Raw genomic sequence first — 22,774 nt, forward strand, 5'->3', positions numbered from 1 at the left:
CATCAATAGCTCTTTTAGTAAAGTAACAATTCATTCGGAAAAAAATAAAATTTGTGTCATCATTTATGTTCTTCGAGTTTTCTCCTTTGGTGTAGAATAAAATGAGATAACAGAACATTCATTTTTAGGTGAATTATTCCTTTAAAGAGACAGGTTTATTCAAAAATGAAAATTCTGTCATCATTTTCTCACCTTCAAGTTTTTCCAAACCTGTATCCAGCTGTATTTTTTTTTTTTTTTTACCGTGCTGTAAACCATAAACTTCAAAACAACTGCGTATAGAACAAAGAAATTCTTACAGTTTTGGAACAACTTGAGGGTGAGTAAATGATGACAGAATTTTTATTTTTGGATGAACTACACTACCAGTCAAAAGTTTTTTAATTTTTTTTTTTTTTTAAAAAAAGCCTGCATTTATTTGATCAAAAGTACAGCAAAAAGAGTAATATTGTGAAATATTTTTACTATTTAAAATAACTGCTTTCTATTTGAATATATTTTAAAATATAATTTATTCCTGTGATCAAAAGCTACATTTTCAACATCATTACACCTGTCTTATCTGCATAGAAGTTAATAGAAAGATCCAAAGATTATAGCTTGGAGTCAGTTTAATTTAATTTTCTTTTTTTCTGGGAAAGAAATTATAGAAATTAATACTTTTATTTAGCAAGGATGCTTTAAATTGATCAAAAGTGATGATAAAGACATTTATAATGTTACAAAAAATTTCTATTTCAGATAAATGCTGTTCTTCTGAACTTTCTATTCATCAAAGAAACCTGAAAAAAATCTACTCTGCTGTTTTCAACATAATAATAATAAATGGTTTTTGAGCAGCAAATCAGAATATTAGAATGATTTCTGAATGATCATGTAATTGGGGTAATGATGCTAAAAAACAGCTTTGAAATCAGAAATAAATTACATTTTAAAATATATTCAAATAGAAAACAGTTATTTTGAATAGTAAAAATATTTTTAAAAATTGTCCTCTTTTTGCTGTATTTTGGATCAAATAAATGCAGGCTTGGTGAGTAGAAAATGCTTCTTTAAAAGCTTACTGTTCAAAAACTTTTGACTGGTAGTGTATCCCTGTACTATTTGTTATTTTAAGACCACCTGACTTCTTATTTTCAATAAAAATCAACAATTAAAAAAATAAAAGATCTACAATTTTAAGATTGTGAATACAGACCTGAAGGCATTTAACCATATCAAAACAATACTATTACGACTCGACCTGCTACTACTACTACTAATAATGCATAAATAAAAATAAAACAAAAGTAAAGGCAACTTTAATTTATTCAAATAATCAACTGGATACAATATATAGAATGATCAGCAATGAGATCAGAGGATGCTATAAAGAGCTCAAACATGCTTTGAAAACATGCTGAATGAAATTGCGTGATTGTGACGGCATGCATTTATGTAACATCCCTGTAAACAGCCCTCTCAACGGTGCTCAAAACGCAGTCGCTAGTGTGAAATATGGACGCAAACATTTACTCTAGCCCTTTGAGAAATACTGGGCAGAAACAGTGAGGAATGAGGTTATAAATATACAGTACAGCGTTCCCTTCAATACAGGTACACATCTGCAATGTCAGTCATTGAGAAAGCGGCTGTACATCGGAAATGGTTAAATGCTGTCTTTGATTTCAGCTGGTGAGTTTTGCTTCTAGTTTTGATTGTACAGAAGAAAACATGGAGACCTTCAAACATGCATCATCTGAATTCTGCTAAACGTTCTTATGTGCAAAGATAAACCTTTATATATTTTCAGATATTCCCTATAAATACTTACTCAAAAAAGGGGAACGGCGCTTCTCGGGTCCTGAATATATTATTTAAAGGTCATCAAAATCTGTTCAAATGTCCACGTACATATACAGTAGTGATATTGTATAACCAGCTCCGGTCGGTGCACATGCATATTTAAGTCAATATTACAAGTTTCCTTCAATAATCAACATCCAATACATACACGAGAGACCAACCGACTGACTGACACAGTCCAGAACTGCACCACAATGTGAGATTTCTTATGCATAGTAATAGTACCTACACAAAAGATTCAAATCAAAGTCTTAAAGAGAGAAAACAAGTACTATAAAATACAGCAGAGCTTAACATGCAGGAAACCAAAAAAAGTGGAAAAAACAAAGGTATAGAGTTACAACATACATTCAACCTACTTGTGCAGAAAAGACTCCCCTGATACATGGAAGCATGAGCTATGTTATTAATTTTCAGTGGTGGAAAAGCACCATCACTCCAACATTTCAAAAACTACGGCTAAATAGAGCGAACAAACAAACAATCATAGAAAAATAATCAACACAGGAGATACATGACCGTAGTGCACATTGAGAAAATCTCAACAGGGCTTTGGACTATTTTTGCTAACTTTAAAAGCAAGTTCTACTATAGTTCTACGCTGCTTATCTAAAATCTCCGATTCTACTTTTATCTACAATTCTATCGTACCAAAAAACTCTACACACGTACTGATGATCTATGCTACAGTTATGAGTATGAAAATGTAAGGCATACATTTGTGTCAAAACAGACTGACAAACATTGATTCCTTAAGTGAAAAGTCATGCATAGATTGCACAAAGTTATTGTATTTCCTCAAGAGTATGCGTCCTATATAGAAATGCCGATAACGAACTCACTCTGACCATGACGGAAGTCGGAAATGCACTACTACATGGCATTTTGGTCTACACAGGAAAAGGAAGTGAAATTACAGTAAGAAACTGTTACCTTCATGATTAAAAGGGTCATGTTACTTACAAGAAGAAGAAGAACGGTCACATTATTCTGGCATTCCCTAAAGGTTATTTGTGCCCTAAATAATTGACCTACGTACTATGACCATAACTCTTTCATCTCTTGGTTTCGGGCTTTGTTGTTAAAAAAAAAAAACGAGATAGTTTCCAGGTTTGGTCCTGGTCACCATCTACAGCGCTGACGTTATAATATAAACACAAAGTTGTGTGATTTAATATACAAACAAACACACACATACAAACATATCTGCATTTTCCCTAAATGGCATTATACACATTTCCTGACTGCAAATTTTAAGAATTTAACTTGTTAAAAAATTGTCTTTTTATTTACTTTTAGTTGTTTTTTTATTTTTATTTTTTTTTATTGTACTTAATTTAATTAAACAAACCTGATTTTGAGAAGAATTTCAGCTGAAGTTGAAATTAATTTCTGACGAAAGTCTGAGTTTTTTTTTTTTCCCATATATTAATTAAAAATTCAGTTCTAATAGTCCAACAAGATCTGAAAAGCTGCAATAAAGCAACATGGTTCTCTAATTAATGATTGAAGAAAAAAAAAAGTTTTTTTTTAAATTATTTAAAGCTATTTATTACTTAATGTATTCGTTTTTGTACTTACATATATTTTATTATAAATTAATTGATTGGTTACTATCGTAATTTAATCAAACAATCCTGTTTTCTGAGAAGATTTTCAAGTTAAAATTTAATTTTTGGAATTTGAGCTATTTTTTATTTTATTTTCAAATCATATCATATACAATCAGGCAGCATGACTCCGTAATTAATGAGTGATGGACAAACCTAAGAAATCATACATTATTTATTAAAAACTAGTTAAAGGTTATGTTCTGCAAATGTGCAAAGGCTATTTATTATTTTATTTGCCTTGATTTTTTTTTAAATATAAATTAATTATTTTATTTGACCAAACAAACCTGATTTCCAACTTTTTTTTTTTTTTGAGAAGAAATTCATTTTTGATGAAAGTCTGAACTGTTTTTATTTTTCATTTATTACTTTTAAAATTCAGTTCTGATAATCTAATGAGATAAAGCAGCAAGTCTCTCTAATTAATTACAAATGGAAAACACTAAGAAACTCATTTCCTATAAGAACATCTTAGAGATTGTTGTCAGCAAATTTGGAGAATTTTAATTATTTAAAGCTACTTATTTCATTTTATATGTATTTTACTATTAATTCATTCATCTCAATTTGATCAAACAAAGCTGATTTCTGAGATTTTCAAGCTGAAATTAATTTCTGATGAAAGTCTGAGTTGTTCTTTATTTTAAATCATATCATTTACAATCAGGCAGCATGTCTCTCTAATTAATAAGTGATGGACAAATCTAAAAATTATACATTAAGAATTAAAAACTAGTTAAAGGTTATTGTCCGCAAATGTGCAAAGGCTATTTATTTATTTATTTATTTTTTGTGTGCCTTGATTTATATTTCTATATGCTATTTATTTTATTTGACCGAACAAACCTGACTTTCAAGAAGATTTTTTTTCAAGAAGAAATTAATTTCTGATGAAAGTCTGAGTTTATTTTATTACGTTCAAATTCAGTTATAATAATCTATAAGATCTGTAAAACTGCAATAAAGCAGCATGTCTCTCTAATTAATGAGTGCTGGAAAAATCTAAGAAATCAAATTAAAAAATTATTCTAAAACCATCTTAGAGGTTGCTGTCAGAAAAATTAATTTTAATTATTTTTTGTATCTTACATATTTTTTTATTATTAATCCTAATTTAATCAAGATTTTCAATTTGAAATTTCTGATGAGTCTAAGCTATTTTTTATTTTATAATTTTCAAATCATATCATATACAATCAGACAGCATGTCTCTATAATTAATGAGCGATGGACAAACCTAAGAAATCGTTCATTAAGAATTAAAAACGAGTTAAAGGTTATTGTTCGCAAATGTGCAAAGGCTATTTATCATTTTTTTTGCCTTGATTTTTAGTTCTATATATTATTTGTTTTATTTGACCAAACAAACCTGACTTTTCAAGAACTTTTTGGACCTTTTTTAATAATGTTCAAATTCACTTCTAATAATCTATAAGAACCGCAATAAGCAGCATGTCTCTTTAACTAACGAGTGATGGACAAACTTAAGAAATTGTGTTTTTTTTCTTAAAAAATTCTATTTAGCCTTGCGGTGGCGCCCCCTAGCTGAAGTAGAGGAGTAAAGCAGAAATCTCCGTGCCGGAGAGGAGAGTAGAAACACACGCGCACACAAGAAAACAGGTCCTGAGAGACAGCAGAGACCTGGGCGGACAGATACAGTGCATGCTGCTGTGGACTGTACAAATGCATGCATGAGTGGGTGGGCACCCTCCACATCAACAAGCCAACAAGAGCTTCCGCCTTTCTTCCATCTTTCCGTCCACGCCCCAGCCCCAGGTCCATATCCTGGCCTTCCGGAAGCCACGACAGCCCCATCCTTACGCATTTCGCCCGAGCAAGACGCCCACCACAACTATCAGGAAAGAACTTCATCCTCGCCCACGAAGGGCAGGTCCATGCTCCGCATGCCTTCCTCGCTCTCTTGTTTCCTAGGAAACAGACAAATGTGGAGGTTTAAAATAACCACGCATTCCAGGCGTGTCAACCTGTCTACGGCAATGCAAACTGTTGTTAAGTGCGGCTAGAATTGTTAGGCAGCGGGGAAATTAAGTCAGCGCGAGGGGGAGGACATGGCATCGCATCAGTCATATGCTCGGGTCGGAAGGAGGCACATGAGAGTGACTGACTACCATGTTTTTGCAAGGGGTTGTACCAGGAAGGCCGGGACTGGGGCGCCGCATGCAAAACGCACCCAGTCCGACAAACCAATCAGAGTCCCGGTAAAAAATGACCATGGCTGGGCGGCAAATCAGGATGCTCCACTCTTTTCGTTGTTTACATTATGCATGAGGGGCATGCAGATATAGAAGGACCTGGAAAACATCATCCTGACCTGCCCATGAACTTATAGGACATACATAAACTTATTTTTTATCTGTTAAAAGATTTCATGCAAAATATAAATGCTTGATGTACTAAGGAATGATTATTAAAAGTAGCTTGTACAGCTACTAAAGATTTTTAAAGGGACAGTTCACTCAAAAATGAAAATTCTGTCATTAATTTTCACCCTCATGTCGTTCCGAACACGTAAGACCTTCATTCATCTTCAGAACACAAATTTTGATGAAATCCAAGAGCTTTCTGACTCATAGACAGCAACGCAACTAACATGTTCAAGGCTCAGAAAGGTAGTAAGGATATCGATAAAATAGTCCATGTGACATCTGTAGCTCAGCCTTAATTTTATGAAGCCCTGAGCTATGAAAATACTTTTTGGGCAAAAAGAATACAAAAATAACGACTTTATTTAACATTTTTTTCTCTTCTGCTTTGAACACCGGCTCTGTGAACGCATGTCGAAGACTGACACAGAAGAGAAGAAATTGTTAAATAAAGTCGTTATTTTTGTTTTCTTCGCGCATAACAATTCTCGTAGCTTCTTAAAATTAAAGTTGAAACACTGGTGTCACATGGACTATTTTAACAATGTCCTTACTACCTTTCTGGGCCTTGAATGTGTCAGTTGTGTTGCTGTCTGTGCAGGGTCAGAAAGCTCTTGGATTTCATCAAAACATCATTTGTGTTCAAAATATGAACAAAGATCTTAAGGGTTTGGAACAACATGAGGGTGAGTAATTAATGACAGAATTTCATTTTTTGGTAAACTATTCCTTTAAGAGGGAATATCATAAATATTTTATATACTACATGCATAAAATGCTGTTTATTAGGTAGGAAAACACAAGCGGAAAAGCTTGTTATTCTTTAAGCCATCTGAATGATAGTTTTGAGCATGCTAGAAAACACCACACCATTCCTTTGAAGTGCAGATCATTCAAAATGGGCATGACCATTATCTCCTACATATACAGTAATATAGGTGGAGGAGAGTGAACAGGATATAGGTGGAGCGCTAACAGGCTAGCGGAGCTTTACCTGGGGGTACCGAGATTGCGGCAGTATTTCAAACTCCCTGCTCTCCCTTTTCTAGACGGCAGGAGAGATATGTGAGAATTCTTAAATCGGAGCGTTTCTATTAAATAGTTCTAAAACATGTCTAAACAAGAGCCTTAAAGGAATAATTCATGCTTCACATAACTCAAATATGCTAATGATTACCACAGAAAATAATTTATGCTTGTCCCTTGGTTTTTGAAAACCAGCAACAAATGATTAAAGAAAATTAAAATTCTACTCACCCTCATCATTCCAAACTTGTATGAATTTCTTTCTTCTGTTGAGATAAAAAGAAGGTGTTCTGAAGGATGTTGGTAACTGAACTGTTGACGGTAGCCACTGACTTCCACAGTGTGGAAAAAAATACTATGGAAGTCAATGGCTACCGTCAACTCCTTGGTTACCCACATTTTCAAAATATCTTCTTTTGTGTTCTGCAGAAGAAAGCAAGTCACACAGGTTTGAAATGACAAGAGGGTGAGTAATTAATGATAGAATGTCATTTTTGGGTGAACTATCCCTTTAACAAGCTTGGCAAAGCTATTATTGTTACTTGGCTAGGCAGTAATCAAATATTGCAATGAAAGCTTCAACAGGGAACAAAGCGGCAAAGGGGGCACTCATGAGTCATAAAATGATAAAAATGACTCTATAGCTTAGTCCAGATTTGCATACTTTCCAACTATGTAGAAGGCCAGAAACAGTATGTGGTGTCTGAATTCACTTCATTATTTTTGTTTTCTCTGCGCACAAAAAGTATTCTCATAGCTTCATAAAATTACAGCTGAACCACTGATGTCACATGGACTATTTTAATGATGTCCTTACTACATTTCTGGACCTTGTTTCCAGAATGTGTCTGTTGCGTTGCTGTCTAGGTCAGAAAGCTCTCATAAAGTTTTCATAAAAATATCCTAATTTATGTTGCGAAGATAAACAAACATCTTACAGGATTGGAACGACATGAGGGTGAGTAATTAATGACAGAATTTTCATTTTTAGGTGATCTATGCCTTTAAGTGTGTCATTTGGGAGGGGGCTCGTGTATTTTAAGTATTTTAGCTTAGCAGGATAACTGGTTAGCTTGGTAACTTTAAACTTGTTTATTTTGGTTTTTTTAGTTAGCTTAATGCGACCATTTGTAGCTTTGGCTACATAATAGTGTGTTTTCATGACACATCAACAGTCTGCCATATTGGCTGCACTGAACCTAAACAATGCCACTGAACCGAACAAAACTCCAAACAATATGACCACGCATCCGGGTAACTGACCAAACCGTGACGTCAAGTGCAAACCCTCTATTCAATGTTTGATATGTAAGTTCAAGAATATTAATTTATTCAACAAGATGTATTATATTAAAAATTTAGCAATGTGGCAAATCACTGGACAAAAAACCCACAGAATGTTAGAAAATGTTAGGAGCACATAAAGAGTTAATTCACCTAAAAATGTAGTCTCAGCTGAAAAAGATAATTTAACATCTTTAGAGGTAAAATAACACATTTTCCAGAAAGTTTAGAGTGTTAAAACATTCGAAAGTTTGATGTCAGTAAATATGTTTTTTTTTAACGTTTTCTTACGCTCCAAGGCTGCATTTATTTGATCAAAAGTACAGTAATATTTGTGAGATATTACAATTCAAAACAGCTGTTTTCTATTTGACTATAATAAAAATGTAATTGATATTGAAAAACGTAAATGAATTTTCAGCATCATTACTCCAGTCTTCAGAGTCACATAATTCTTCAGAAATCATTCTAATATGCTGATTTTGCTGCTCAAGAAATATTTCTTATTATTATCAACACTCAAAACAGCTGTCAAATATTTTAGCTGAAACTATGATACATTTTTTTTTCAAGATTCTTTAATGGATAGTTTAAAAAAACATTTATTTAGAATCAGAATCTTTTGTAACATTCTAAATGTCTTTACTGTCACTTCTGATCATTTAATGCATTCTTACTGAATAAAAGTGTTAATAAAAGGACAGAAACTAGTCAAAATTATTTTCTGTGGAAATGCAGAATAAACAATAAGTTCTGTTTTACCTGAAAATACACTTAAGCGTTATCCTTAACATATTACAGTATGGCCTAATGTAGTTAAAGGGACAGTTCACCTAAAAACGAAAATTCTGTCATTACTCACTGACCCTTATGTCGTTCCAAACCCGTAAGACCTTCTTTCATCTTTGAAACACAAATTAAGATATTTTTGTTGAAATTCGAGAGCTTTCTGACCCTCCAAAGACAGCAACCACGGCCAAGGAACAGAAATGCAGTAAGGACGTTGTTGAAATAGTCCATGTGACATCAGTGGTTCAACCATAATTTATGAAGCTATGAGAATACTTTTTGTGCACAAAGAAAACAATGACTTTATTCAACAATTTCTTATCGAGAGTACCACAACACATGCGTGTGCCTTCCTCTACTTGTGGATTTGTGTTCCGAAGATGAAAAAAGTTCTAATGGGTTTGGAACAACATGAGGGTGAGTAATTAATGACAGAATTTTCATTTTTGGGTGAACTATCTCTTTAAATAGCAAAGTAAATTGTACATCTATAGTAGTAGTTCCAATTAAATTACTGTCAAATAAGCTAGGCAAACCATTTAATATTCTCTGTGACCACTGAAACCACTGCAGAGTTCCAAGTCTATGTTCAGGAAGTCTGTTCCAGTTATAGCCCATCCCTAATGAGGAAGACTTACGATAGCGTGTGTCCTGGTGCGGCGGGACTCCTGTCTTCCCTGCGGCCCCAATCAAACGGGTTCCCAAAAGAACGCTTGCGCAGCATAGTCCTAACCAAGATCTGTAGCAGAGAGCATGCAGCAAGAATAAGCAATTCGAAAAACAGACGTTGGGCTGTAATTCTGTGTGGGTCATTAATCTGTTTATTCATTTGATGAGGTTATTAGCATTGAATACATTACGTGTATTCATAAAAACGGAATTAGGGTTTGCTAAATAGGCCACCAGGGGCTTGCCATCTCACCACTGTGGCCAGGCTGGGGATGTGCTTGACAGAGTTTTCCACCTCCTCCTCTGTCACTTCTATCAGGCTGCAGCAGTTGTCGTCCTCAGGGGGGAGGGGCTCAGCGCCGTGCCGCGTCACCCATGGGTGCACCTACAACAACAACAACGGAACAGAAATCCTGCTTTGATATCATTAATTAACCCAAGACTGTGTCGAGGCAGCTGGAGTGTCCTATATTCACACAGGAAGTGCTTTGAAATCATCTTTTAAGAACAAGGAAGCGTTTTATTTTTGGTCCATTTGAAGTATTGAGGCTAATTATAACACAAGAAAAAATACACCAGCATGTACAAACAATTTGGGGTCAGTAAGATATTTTTCTTGAAAGAAATGAATACTTCTATTTAACAAGGATGCATTAAGTTGATCAAAAGTGAAAACAGAGATATTTATAATGTTACAAAAGAGTTCTATTTCAAATAAATGCAGTTCTTTTCAACTTTCACGGTTAAAAAAAAAAAAATTGATTTGTTTTCAGTAAGAAATGTTTCTTAAGCACCAAATTGGCAAATAAAATAATTTCTGAAGGATCATGTGACACTGAAGACTGGACAAATGATACTGAAAATTCAGCTTTGCCATCATATGAATAAAATACATTTTAAAGTAGTGCTGTTAAATGATTAATCGCGATAAATCACATTCAAAATAAAAGTTTTTGTTTACATAAAAGCCTTGGTTCTTAAAAAGTTCTTGACATTTTTATCTGCAATATGCACCAAATCATGAGATTCTTTATATATTTTGAAAACATTTACATGTATTTACATATATATTTATATTCATATAATTGGTATTATACATATATATTTTAATATATAAAATTACATATTTTTCTTAAATATATACATGCATGTGTGTGTATTTATATATACATAATAAATATACACAGAAACTTTTATTTTGGATTAATAGCTATTAATCGTTAAACATCCCTATTTTAAGGTATATAAAAATAAATGTTATTGTAATGATATTTCACTTTATTGTTTTACAGTATTTTGATCAAATAAATGCAGCTATGGTGAGCATAAGAGACTGGGCTTGTATTCCAGAAACATATTGGTGATATCAGTAGCTTTGAAATTACACATTCCACCTTTGTTGAACTTGAAGTCGTCGTCACTGGTGACGTCACACTGACCTTGATTTGTGGGACGGTAATTCTGGTTTCAGGATTCTTGTCCAACATTTTAAAAAGAAGGTCCTTTAAGTCATCCGATATGTCCGCGCTGTTAAGTAGGACAAAAATGCTATCAATGTCAAAATAGTTGGATGGGGAAGGTCTTTTAGGCTCAAGAGAAATACTCACTTCTCGGGAAGCTCCACTGGTTGGGTCTTGATCTTCTGATGGAGGCTCAAAATACGCTCATCCATAAATGGACACTGTGAAGAGAGGAAGTCAAGTCAAAGAATTGTTACAGTTTGCAGTATATGTTTCATAATATATACGAAGGTCAAAACAGGGCGTACCACTCCGAAGATGAAACAGTACAAGGTGACTCCCATTGCCCACACATCCAGAGCCTATAAAAACATGATGGTAACTTGATTAAACAATTTTGACAGAGTAAAACTGACAAGATATTAGAAACTAGCTTATAGAATAGTTTTTTTAACCTTTCCAGAGAAGTTCTTGCGGGTTTCTGAGAGGGTTTCTGGGGCGAGAAACGCTGGCGTCCCAACTGTGCTGGTCAGGAGGGCGTCTGCTCCCTCAAACTGGTTACTGACCCCAAAGTCGGCAATTTTAACATGGCCATCTTCTCCCACAAGCAGGTTGGAAGGCTTGATGTCCCGATGAATGATTTTCTGATAATGTACTGTTGAGGATGAGTCACATGCATTGAATTGTTATTCAATGCATTTCGATGACTATCAAAAAGAACTCTTAGCTAGTCTCACAATCTGATGCGTACTGCAGATAAAAATGTCAAGAACTGTCTGAAAACCATGGCTTTTATGCTATTTCTACAAGACTGGGTGTACAGATTTACTTCAAATGTTGGACAGATAACTTCCTTCCTGTCTGGCACTGCTGTTATCCATTATTTGTCTATTAACTAAAACGATTAAAATGTTTTTGTTAATAGATAGAAATAAAGCTGAAATAAAATAATAGTTAAATACTTCAGATGAAAAACTTGTTTTTGTTTTATTGGCAACTACCTGAAATCAAAGTAGTTTAAGTACCAAACTTAACAAATTACATCTATATAGAAATTAGTGCTGTCGATTAGTCGATTCATTGAGTTTAATAAAAGTTTGTGTAAATATACACAGTACACATAAATCATGTAAACAAACTTTTATTTTGAATGCGATTAATCGATTTGACAGCACTATATAGAAATTAGTGTTGTCAAATCGATTAATCGTGAATAATCGCATCCAAAATAAAAGATTATGTATAAATACACACAGTACACACATACATTATGTAAACAAACTATTATTTTGAATGTGATTACTCGCGATTAATTGATTTGACAGCACTAGATAGAAATTAGTGTTGTCAAATCGATTAATCGCGAATAATCGAATCCAAAATAAAAGATTGTGTATAAATATACACAGTACACACACATTATGTAAACACAAACGTTTATTATGAATGCGATTAATTGTAATTAATCGTTTTGACAGCACTATATAGAAATTAGTGCTGTCAAATCAAATAAATCGCGAATAATCGCATCCAAAATAAAAGATTGTGTATAAATATACATAGTACACACACATTATGTAAACACAAACTTTTATTTTGAATGTGATTAATCATGATTAATCGATTGATCAAACTGATTAATCGTGAATAATCACATTTAAAATTAAAGTTTATGTCTTAATATACACGGTACACACACATTATGTAAAAAACTTTTATTTTGAATGCGATTAATCGCGATTAATCAATTTCACAACACTAAACAAATTAGTGTTGTCAAATCGATTAATCACGAATAATCACATTCAAAACAACGTTTGTGTATAAATATAAACGGTACACACACATACATTATGTTTGTACATTATGTATGTTTATTTTGAATGTGATTATTCACGATTTATCGATTTGACAGCACACATCTAACTAAACTTCTATAGCACTAAACTTATTTCAGTTAGTAACTAATACAACATTTTTAATGTTTATATAAAAATTACAATACATACTTATATTATGTAAATAAAACTTATTTTGAATGTGATTAATCGATTTGAAAGAAAATAATAGGACTATTAAAACGTGAAATAATTAAATAATATTAATAATACTAAAACTTATTTCATTTGTCATTTTGTCATTTTTATTAGTAAGCAATACAAATAATAGCCAATTCAAATTATTAATAAATACTACAATAGAATTTAAATAATACTAAAATAACACTGTTAATAGGGGAGTTCTTGAACAAAATAAGCAATGTAGACTAAACATGAAACTAAAATTATATTAAAAACTGAAAATATAAAAATAAAAGATAACTCAAAGTACAAATTAACCTATAATATTTTACAAATAATATTAAAATAATGCTGCTAAGTAGGTTCTTGGCTACTATAAGATATGCTGACAAGGCTTTAGTCTAAAAGTCTGGTTCTACAAGACTATCCAGAGCCCAGACAATGGCATGAGGCCATGAAAATGTACCTTGCCCTTTTATCTGGATGTATTAGCAACATCATGAGCATTGATCACACTGCTAAGCATTAGCTAAATTCCCGCACTCACAATACTCAATGCCTCTCAGCAAGTCCTGGAAGTAGAAGCGTGCCTGGTCCTCATCCAGGGGCTTATCAGTAGGAACCTCCATCACTGCTCTGCAAACACATGGGGAATGAGACACAGTTTCTCTAGCAGAGTGACACTAGCACAGCATGGGCCGGTGCTACAATCTGAAATAACATGCTTACTCACCCTCGTTTGACAAGCTCGAATACTGTGAAAGCACACAGGAAACAGAATTAGGGTGTTGTGCATTAGCTTATTTGATTTTACATACATTTAGCACAGAAAAGTAGAATAAATTGTGCATGTGCACGCGTGTAGCACCTGCCAAGAGGATGAGTATCTGGCCAGACTTACCCATGTACAGATGGTCCTCACTTGGATCATCCAGCACCTGCACAAAAAAAAAAACAAAGCAGTTTAGAAAGAAACAAGGAACAAAACCAGTCAGCATAGACCTTATACTATGCCATATCTGATTTGGTGGAAATAAAAACAAGGATTTCAGGGATAGAAATTCAGCACAGTATTCAAATTTAGCATCAACATCTATTTATCACAACCCAGTTTTCTTGACTTTTTGGTCCACTGGAAATTCATGTAAAAGCTTTATTTCAACATTTTTATTGGCTAAATACTAACCGCCCAGTACATATTAGTACACTGCAAATAATTATTTTCTTAATCAGTATTTGTCTTATTTTTCAGTAAAAATATTTTTAGATGTATTTTGTTTGAAGCATTAACCACATTACATATTGTTAGATTTAGGATTTTTATTGAAATTTAGCTTAACAGTAAATTTATCTTTACTCTACAGTACTTTTTTTTTTTTTTACTGGAAAACAAAGCAAAAAATACTGATAACTATTTATCTGTATATTTATTTCTGCAGACTACTATATTCAAGCGACTTTTGATCTCACAATTCTGATTTTTTTTCCTCGCAATTGTGAGTTTACATCTCGCAATTCTTTTTTTCCTCGCAATTCTGAGAAATGAAGTCAGAATTGCAAGATACAAACTCTCAATTCTGCCTTTTTTTCTCAGTATTGCAATTTATATCTTGCAATTGACTTTTTTCCTCAGAATTTCGACTTTATATCTTACAATTGTGACTTTTTTCCTCAGAATTCTGAGTTCATATCTCACAATTGTGACTTTTTCCTCAGAATTCCGAGTTTATATCTCACAATTGTGACTTTTTTCTCAGAATTCTGTTTATATCTCGCAATTGTGACTTTTTTCCTCAGAATTCTGAGTTCATATCTCACAATTGTGACTTTTTCCTCAGAATTCCGAGTTTATATCTCACAATTGTGACTTTTTTTCTCAGAATTCCAAGTTTATATCTCGTAATTGACTTGTTTCCTCAGAACTGTGAGGTCGTATCTCGCAATTAACTTTTTTCCTCAGAATTCCGAGTTTGTATGTCGCAATTGTGACTTTTTTCCTCAGAATTCCGAGTTTGTATCTTGCAATTGTGACTTTTTTCCTCAGAATTCCACATTTGTATCTCGCAATTGTGACTTTTTTCCTCAGAATCCCGAGTTTGTATCTCGTGACTTGTGACTTTTTATTCGATTATTTTATTTATTCCGCTTGGTGGCATTAGTGGTGCACAAATTACACATTAAAGTCTGGTGAACAGGTGTAACAGCACCCCTACAGCTGCATATTGAAAATACAAACACCCACCTCCACAAGCTTAACCACATTAGGGTGATCTAGCTTCTTGAGAATGGCTATCTCCTGGTAAACTCGCTCCAGAGGCCCTTTGGGCTGAGGTGGGCCCTCAGGGGCTGATTTTGCCCCACGAGGAGGAGGTCTGCCTGTTTAAATCAACACAAGAGGAAATCATGTGAAAGGCTGAAGTACTGGGCATTCTGCTAGCTGATGAAACTGCGCCCCCAACCTCAACCTCATACACACATACACTCACACATACACTCAATCATAAACCCCGCTGAGCGCTCCATCTGCTTTAAAGCAGACACTTACGCGGGAACCCAGCCTGCCTCATCAGTCGCTTCTTGGACAGCACTTTCATGGCCTGTGGAGAGCAGTGAGAATGAGAGAGTGAGAGCAGATATCCAGTGTCATTACTGGTGCTGGGTGGCATATGCCCCAATCTACAACCAGTACTGACTGAGGACTACAACTGCCCCAAAAATTAGGATAAAAAATAAGCAACAGAATTTGAATTAAATTAAATTATTTATTAAATCCCAACACTCCAGCATGGCAACAAAATGAAAAAAAGTGAAAATATAAAGCGCATACACACACACAAACAGACAAATAGTAATTATAAAAAGAAAAAATATATATATATTTTTTTTAAATAAATATAAAAATTAATAAATAAATAAAAAAAATGTTACAAGATAAATTTATCCTAAAATTAGGATAAATTAATTAATCAAATGACTCAGCAATTTTAAGTTAACATTTTATGTAATATTAGAGCATATTATTATTATTATTATTATTATTATTATTATTACTACTACTACTACTACTACTACTACAGCATGTTCATAATCATCATTATCAAGTTAAGGATATTCTTTTTCAAAATAAATTTAAATTATTTACAAATCCCAAAAATACAGCATGGCAACAAAATGAAAAAAAAATAAATAAATAAATAAAATCTAACACACAAAATAAAAATAAAAACAAATACATAATCTTTTTTCTTTTTTTAATAAATATAAATATAAATATTATTTTTCTTTTTTAAAGAGAAATTTATCCTAAATTTAGGATAAAAAAATAAACAGCAATAAACAGAAATTCTTTTACAAATTTTTTTCTTTTACATTTTACTTGTTTGAAAATAGTAATTATTTTGTACTTGATGGCGCAAAAATTACGCATTTAATTCTGGATTTTTTTACTTTATTGTGATGCACTAGTGCTAAAATGCATTTTATTTCAATTAAAATCACATCATAATTATGATTTCCATAATTTTCCATGATTTCATAATTTAACAATTACTGAAAACACTAGGATGTTAGCTCTTTACTCTTCACACATGAAATGTGTATATACTCGTGCAAGACCGTGTTGCGTCACTCACATAGTACGTGTTATCGTCTTCATTGTACGCCAGCTTGACAACTCCATAGGAGCCCTTTATCAGGAAAACAAGGTGCGTCGGTCATGACAACTTGTAACTGGATCAAATTGCAATACAAACACACTCAGCAACATGCAAAAACGGTGGGAAACAGGAGGCTAAAGTGGCCAAGCATTTGTGCCGTTTGATTAACCGGAGAACATGTAAACCAAACCAAGCCAGTAGGCAACAGCCGGCATCATGATGAACGCCATAGACAGGCATAATTCCACTTCTGTTCTGTCTCTATCTCTCTCAAACCTAAACACACACACAGGTCCCAGCTGGGACAGCAGATTGCCGTTCCAGCAGGGAATCCAACCCTCAGACACAGAGATGAGAGCGGAGCAGGAATCTCCCCATCCAAGCTGACAGTTTTCCATGTCCTCGAATGGAGATGAAGCTTAGTGGAACAGCAACAGTGAAAACACTTCACTTGCTCCTTTCACTTGCTTTACTGCATTACACTATATATTGCTTTATTAGTAAATTCATTACATGTGCTTATGTGTACTCTTCTTACAAAATAAATACTGTAGTAATATTATGGTACACATGGTTTACTAAGAACTCCTCAAAGTACTGTGTAACACAACATTAACATGATGTCATGTTAAAAAAAACATGGTAAACATGGTACTTTTTGTAAGGGTCTAATCCATTCTATTCTATTCATGAAACTTTGATTTATCCCATGGTGTCACAAAATTACCATATTCATATATTATGAACTTAATTAGTATTCCAACTTATTTCAAACTCTTTGGTATTACCATGTTTAAAGAAAAAAAAGTAGTATTGTCTCTGCAAAATTTTTGATTTTTCAACAGCAGACGTATTTATTTATTTACATTTCCTACATATTTATCTGTAGTATCACTATTTTTATTCTTATTAACACTACAGTCAAAAAGTTTAAGTTCAGTAAAATTTAGTTGTTATTTTTGAAAGAATTATTTATTGATTTTTTTTGCTTGAATTGATCAAAAGTGACAATAAAGACACAAAAATATTAAATATAGCACATTAAATATTGCTTAAACATTGATAATGATAAGAAATGTTTCCTGTGAACCAAATGAGCATATTAATTTGGGATAATACTGATTTCCTTGACATTGAAGACTGGAATAACATCTGCTGAAAACTCAGCTTCTCATCACAGAAATAAACTAAATTTCAAAACAGAAAACCATTATTTTAAATTGCAATAATATTTAACAATTTGACTGTTTTTTTTTTTGTTTTTTAATAAATGCAGCCTTGGTAAGCATTAGAAACTTATTTCAAAAACAATTAAAAAGACCCCAAACTTTTCAACATATATCCATATTTCATGTGCATTTATTTATTTATTTGTTTGTTTATTTGTTTGCCAAAATCCAGGAAAACTAAAAAGTGCAATAATTCCACATGGTTAATTTTGTAATAATGACCAACTGTACATTAGTATGTGGAGCTGTCAAACAATTAATCACAATTAATCGCATCCAAGATAAAAGTTTGTGTTCACATGATATATGTGTTTGTGTACGGTGTATTCATTATGTATATATATAAATGCATACACGTGCATGTATATATTAAGTACAATGTTATATTTTTATATAAAATAATTAAATATATATATATATATATACACACACACATACATGTGTTTAATAAATATACATAGTACAAACATTTGTGTACAAACTCATCATATATTATATTATATTTATATTATATTATATTTAGTGTTGTCAAATTGATTAATCATGATTAATCGCATCCAAATTAAGTGTTTTATTTATGTTTACATGATATGTGTGTACTGTATATATTTATTCTGTATATAAAAATGCATACATATGCATGTATATATAAAGACAAAAAAAAAAACAGTATATAAAATTATTATTTTGGTTGAGATTAATCATGTTTAATCGTTTGACAGTTCTATTTGTATTCCTCTATTTTTTTTACTATACCAAATATGTGAGATGTTTGTTTGTTCTGAGATAAAGAAATAAAGCTCAATTATTCTTTTAGCAGCGTGTTCATTCATCCCAGACTAAGCGGGAAATGATCTATACATAAATAATAAATGAAAAATAAACATACCTTTCCGATCTCATCTTTCAGCTTGTACTGGTTGAGCTGCACGCAGTCCTTTTGAAATAAAGAAACAAATGATATCAGTCAATGATACTTAGATTTTCTTTAAGGAATTATAGTCACTGAAAAAAGACAAAAACTTCAGCCTGTGAAGTATCACAGCAAATGCAAACTTGATTCTCTCATCAAGAATGACGCAACATTCCAGGTTCAAAGAATCAAAAGCATTAGGAGAAAAAGTACTACAGGGAGTATTTGAGCCAGGGTTTTTATTATAGTAAAACTAAAAAACTAAAACCATAAAAAACACTACCGTTACTTGAAACAAAATAAAAGTTATTTTATTTCAACAAGGTGCCAAGGCATCATTTCTCACTGTTGTTTAGTTAATTTGAATACTAAAATAACTAAATTAAATTGAATAAATACATATTAATAAAAACAACATAGACATAAACAAAAAGTAATAAGAAAAGACAAAAATACACTACAAAACAGTAAAAAAAAAAAAAAAAAAAAAAACAGTAAATACAACATGAAAATAACACTGACTTGAGCTGAGAAAGGCACACAAGCTAAAGCTACACATTTCTCGCCCATTTCATGTCCTAATGGAAGAGCAGAAGCATCTATAGGGGGCTTTCTCTTGACAAGCGCCATTAAGAGGAAGGTAATTGCTCCTGTCTGTAACCTTACCTTACATACCCTCTCAACCTTGCAGACTTGAAGCCAGTGCAGAGAATGAAGAAAAGGAAATGTTCTTCTCAAAGACAACATCAGTTCTCACACAAGCAGCTCAAATTATGTCAGGCCACAACATCAGATTGTCTCGTTTTTTTGTGGTGCAGGTATATAATCTTGCATAATTGTTAGGCACAATGGTTGTTTAGACAGCTGAGTTGTTTTAAAATAGATAATGTTAAGTTTTACACTTTCCTGATATTGCCCACCTCTAATATATAGATCATAAAGAGCAATTTGTAGCCACAATATTTTATAATACACATTTTATATATTATTTATTATTTATATAATACATATTATAAAAACATTTTTAAAAATCATTTTTTTCCCCCATGAAATTCACAAGCTTTATATCATTTAAAATATAGAGATTTTATAATGTGAATTTTCTATATTACACAACAATATTTATTATACAGGTACAATATTTACTTTCTATATTTAATATGTAAACAATAATTAATTGCTATTAATAGTTTAGATATTACATATTATATAAATAATAAAAAAATATAAAAAAATGTATTCTATAGTATATAGATAGTATATAGATAGTATATAATAACATATATTATTGCCTATAATGTATATTTTATATTATCTTACAATATATTATATATTTTTTCATTTGTATTTAACATGTAAATATCAATTAATTGATTTTACTCATTTAAATATTAAATACCATTTAAATAATAAAAACAAATATATATTTTTAAAAACTACAACATCAAAGTTGAGCATAATTGGAAAAATATTTATTTTTCCATAACATTTACAAGCCTACAAGCCACTTTTACAAGCCATTATTTAAAAATATAGAGAGAAATTAAATAACATTAATAATTTTAATATTAAATAAATAAATAAATAAATAAATAAATTACAAACTTTATTTTGTTTCCATGACATTTATGAGGCTTCAAGTCACTTTTACAAGTCCATAATTAAAAATATTTGTTTTTCCATCTTTTTTTCCAATTTTTAAAAGCCCACATCATTTAAAATATAGAGATCACAAATATTTTATAATGTGAATTTTATATATTACGCAATACATTTGTTATACAATATTTACTGTCTATATTTAATATGTAAATAATAATTGCTATTAATCATTTAGATATTAAATATTATATAAATAATAAAAATATATTTAAAAAATATTTGTAACATTTTAAAGTTTAAAAAAGACTTATTTCCAGCCTACAAGTCATTTTTACAATAATTTCAAATTAATTACTAGCCCTCATGCTTATACTTTATATATGATCTTATATTTATTATTTATATTTAATAATTAGTTACTAATCAACTGCTATTAATAATTTAGGTAATAAATATTATATAAATTATTAAAAAAAAAAATACACAATAACAAAAATGTCTACATTTTATTTTATTTAAATATCTACATTAACTAATGGATATTTCTTCAAGAGACCTCCCTACTCCTCCAATCACACTTGCCATTAACTCCGGCCACGTACCTGCAGGTCTGTGATGGAGACACGATGAGACTCCACGGTTGGTCTTCGAGGGAGGCGTGGAGAAGAGTGAGGGGAGGTGATTGGCGAATAGGGCAGCGATGGGTAAATATAGCGTCCGTTCAACCCCGGCGAACCGCAGGGCGAGGAAAGCGTCTGCGAGCGTTCCTGTAGTGACAGCTTTCTGTCGGAAAGGCTGAGTCTACCTCTGTGCTCCTGAGGCTCTGGGAAGAGCGCTTCCGGGCGGCCCACCGTGTGGGATAAAAGATCACAGGAGGCCATACGGAAGGGCGGTACCGGACCTGACGACGCGGGCTCAGGCGTTTCCGAGCTGTCCATGTCCTCCACCTCCTCCTCCTCTCCGCCCTCTTGCCCTGAGCCACCACTGGGCTCGTACTCCGTCACCACAATCATGGACTCCATGTCGTTGGTACAAGGGCTCAGGCGCGTGGATGGGGAAGGGAGCACAACACAGCTCCGCAGCAGGTCAGGCAGTGGCTGATTGGGCGGCTGTACCGGGGGAATGGGCGGAGCATGGCCCAGAGCGGCAGGGGGATCAGAAGAGGGCCAGGAGGAGACACAGGGAAACATAGTGTCCTTCCCAAACACCTCTCAGTGGCCCCTCCATCAACGCCTTGCAGGAAAAACAGAGTTGGGAAATGTTAGATGTCATACAGAATGTCAGTGCACATGGTACACACAGCTTTTGACAAGGGGTGGGCGATATGACCAAAATCTTATATCACGGTAGAATAATATTATTTCACAATATAGTTACTTTTGCTTTAAATAAGGTCTTTATGATATCAAAAATGTTTGTAAAAAAGTATTGTAAGCTGTGTGAATATCAGAATAATACTAATTACAAGCAATAGGACAGAAAACTACAGTAGAACAAATAAATAAGTAATGCTACATACATTGTATAAAGTAATCAAATGTAAAAAAACACTACAGACTCTTCACTGTGTAAATTAAAAATATTTCTTCTTATTAAAAGTTACAAAAGTGATTTATTCAAGAACAGTGAGATTTTCTCTCTTTTGCTCTTTGATTAACATGAATGACAGACAGCAGGAATATTAGACTGCTGTCACTTTAAGAGCTACCCGGATCCATTATACATGTTTTCTCTTTCAGCTGTTTGCTTTCACTCAAATCCTAAATTACTGTGTTTACAAGGATACTTGTAAAGAAGGGCATTCTGACACATACAATTGTGAGTATTTAACCATTCAAGGCCTATAAAGCGGCAAAAATAACTATGTTCAATACTACTTGAATTCTTCAAGTCACACAAATTCTTTGGTTTTTCAACATTTTTGTGTATTTGAACCCTTTCCAGTAATGACTGTATGATTTTGAGAGCCATCTTTTCACACTGAGGACAACTGAGGGACTCATATGCAACTGCTCACTGATGCTCCAGAAGAAACCACAATAAATTAAGAGCTGGGGGTGAAAACTTTTCAACAGAACGAAAATGTGTATATTTTTCTTATTTTACCTAAACATCAATTTTTTTTCATTTAGTACTGCCCTTCAGAAGATACTTACATGTTTCCCAGAAGACAAAATAAGTTACATTTACCCTGATCTTCAAAATCATAAAGTTTTCACCTCCCTCTTAATGCATTGTGTTTCCTTCTGGAGCATCAGTGAGTGTTTGAACTTTCTGTAATAG

General features: G+C 32.7%; 1 protein-coding gene across 4 annotated transcripts in view; it reads right to left on the minus strand.

Annotated features, from left to right (window-relative positions):
* Positions 1–1,290: 1,290 nt before the first annotated feature.
* Positions 1,291–22,774, minus strand: part of LOC127151967 (calcium/calmodulin-dependent protein kinase kinase 2) — a 29,088-nt gene continuing 7,604 nt past the window's right edge. The window contains exons 2-17 of one of the 4 annotated variants that reach the window (XR_007825011.1): positions 21,094–21,724; positions 18,866–18,913; positions 16,724–16,777; positions 15,637–15,688; positions 15,334–15,467; positions 13,993–14,029; positions 13,825–13,846; positions 13,639–13,727; positions 11,526–11,725; positions 11,379–11,432; positions 11,218–11,291; positions 11,050–11,137; positions 9,864–9,995; positions 9,580–9,680; positions 7,100–7,291; positions 1,291–5,386 (exon numbers count right to left, since the gene is read on the minus strand). Coding sequence is in view for 2 of the 4 variants with exons in the window: in XM_051092342.1 (XP_050948299.1) it covers positions 5,314–5,386; positions 6,837–6,887; positions 9,580–9,680; positions 9,864–9,995; positions 11,050–11,137; positions 11,218–11,291; positions 11,379–11,432; positions 11,526–11,725; positions 13,639–13,727; positions 13,825–13,846; positions 13,993–14,029; positions 15,334–15,467; positions 15,637–15,688; positions 16,724–16,777; positions 18,866–18,913; positions 21,094–21,681 (1,797 nt within the window). In the remaining 2 variants the exon portion in view is untranslated. Of the gene's footprint in view, positions 5,387–6,836; positions 6,888–7,099; positions 7,292–9,579; positions 9,681–9,863; positions 9,996–11,049; positions 11,138–11,217; positions 11,292–11,378; positions 11,433–11,525; positions 11,726–13,638; positions 13,728–13,824; positions 13,847–13,992; positions 14,030–15,333; positions 15,468–15,636; positions 15,689–16,723; positions 16,778–18,865; positions 18,914–21,093; positions 21,725–22,774 lie in introns of those variants that run through there. The other 3 variants (XM_051092342.1, XR_007825012.1, XM_051092343.1) reach the window with 3 other exon arrangements.

This window comes from Labeo rohita, chromosome 21 (genome assembly GCF_022985175.1).
Source record: "Labeo rohita strain BAU-BD-2019 chromosome 21, IGBB_LRoh.1.0, whole genome shotgun sequence".
Classification (NCBI taxonomy): domain Eukaryota; kingdom Metazoa; phylum Chordata; class Actinopteri; order Cypriniformes; family Cyprinidae; genus Labeo; species Labeo rohita.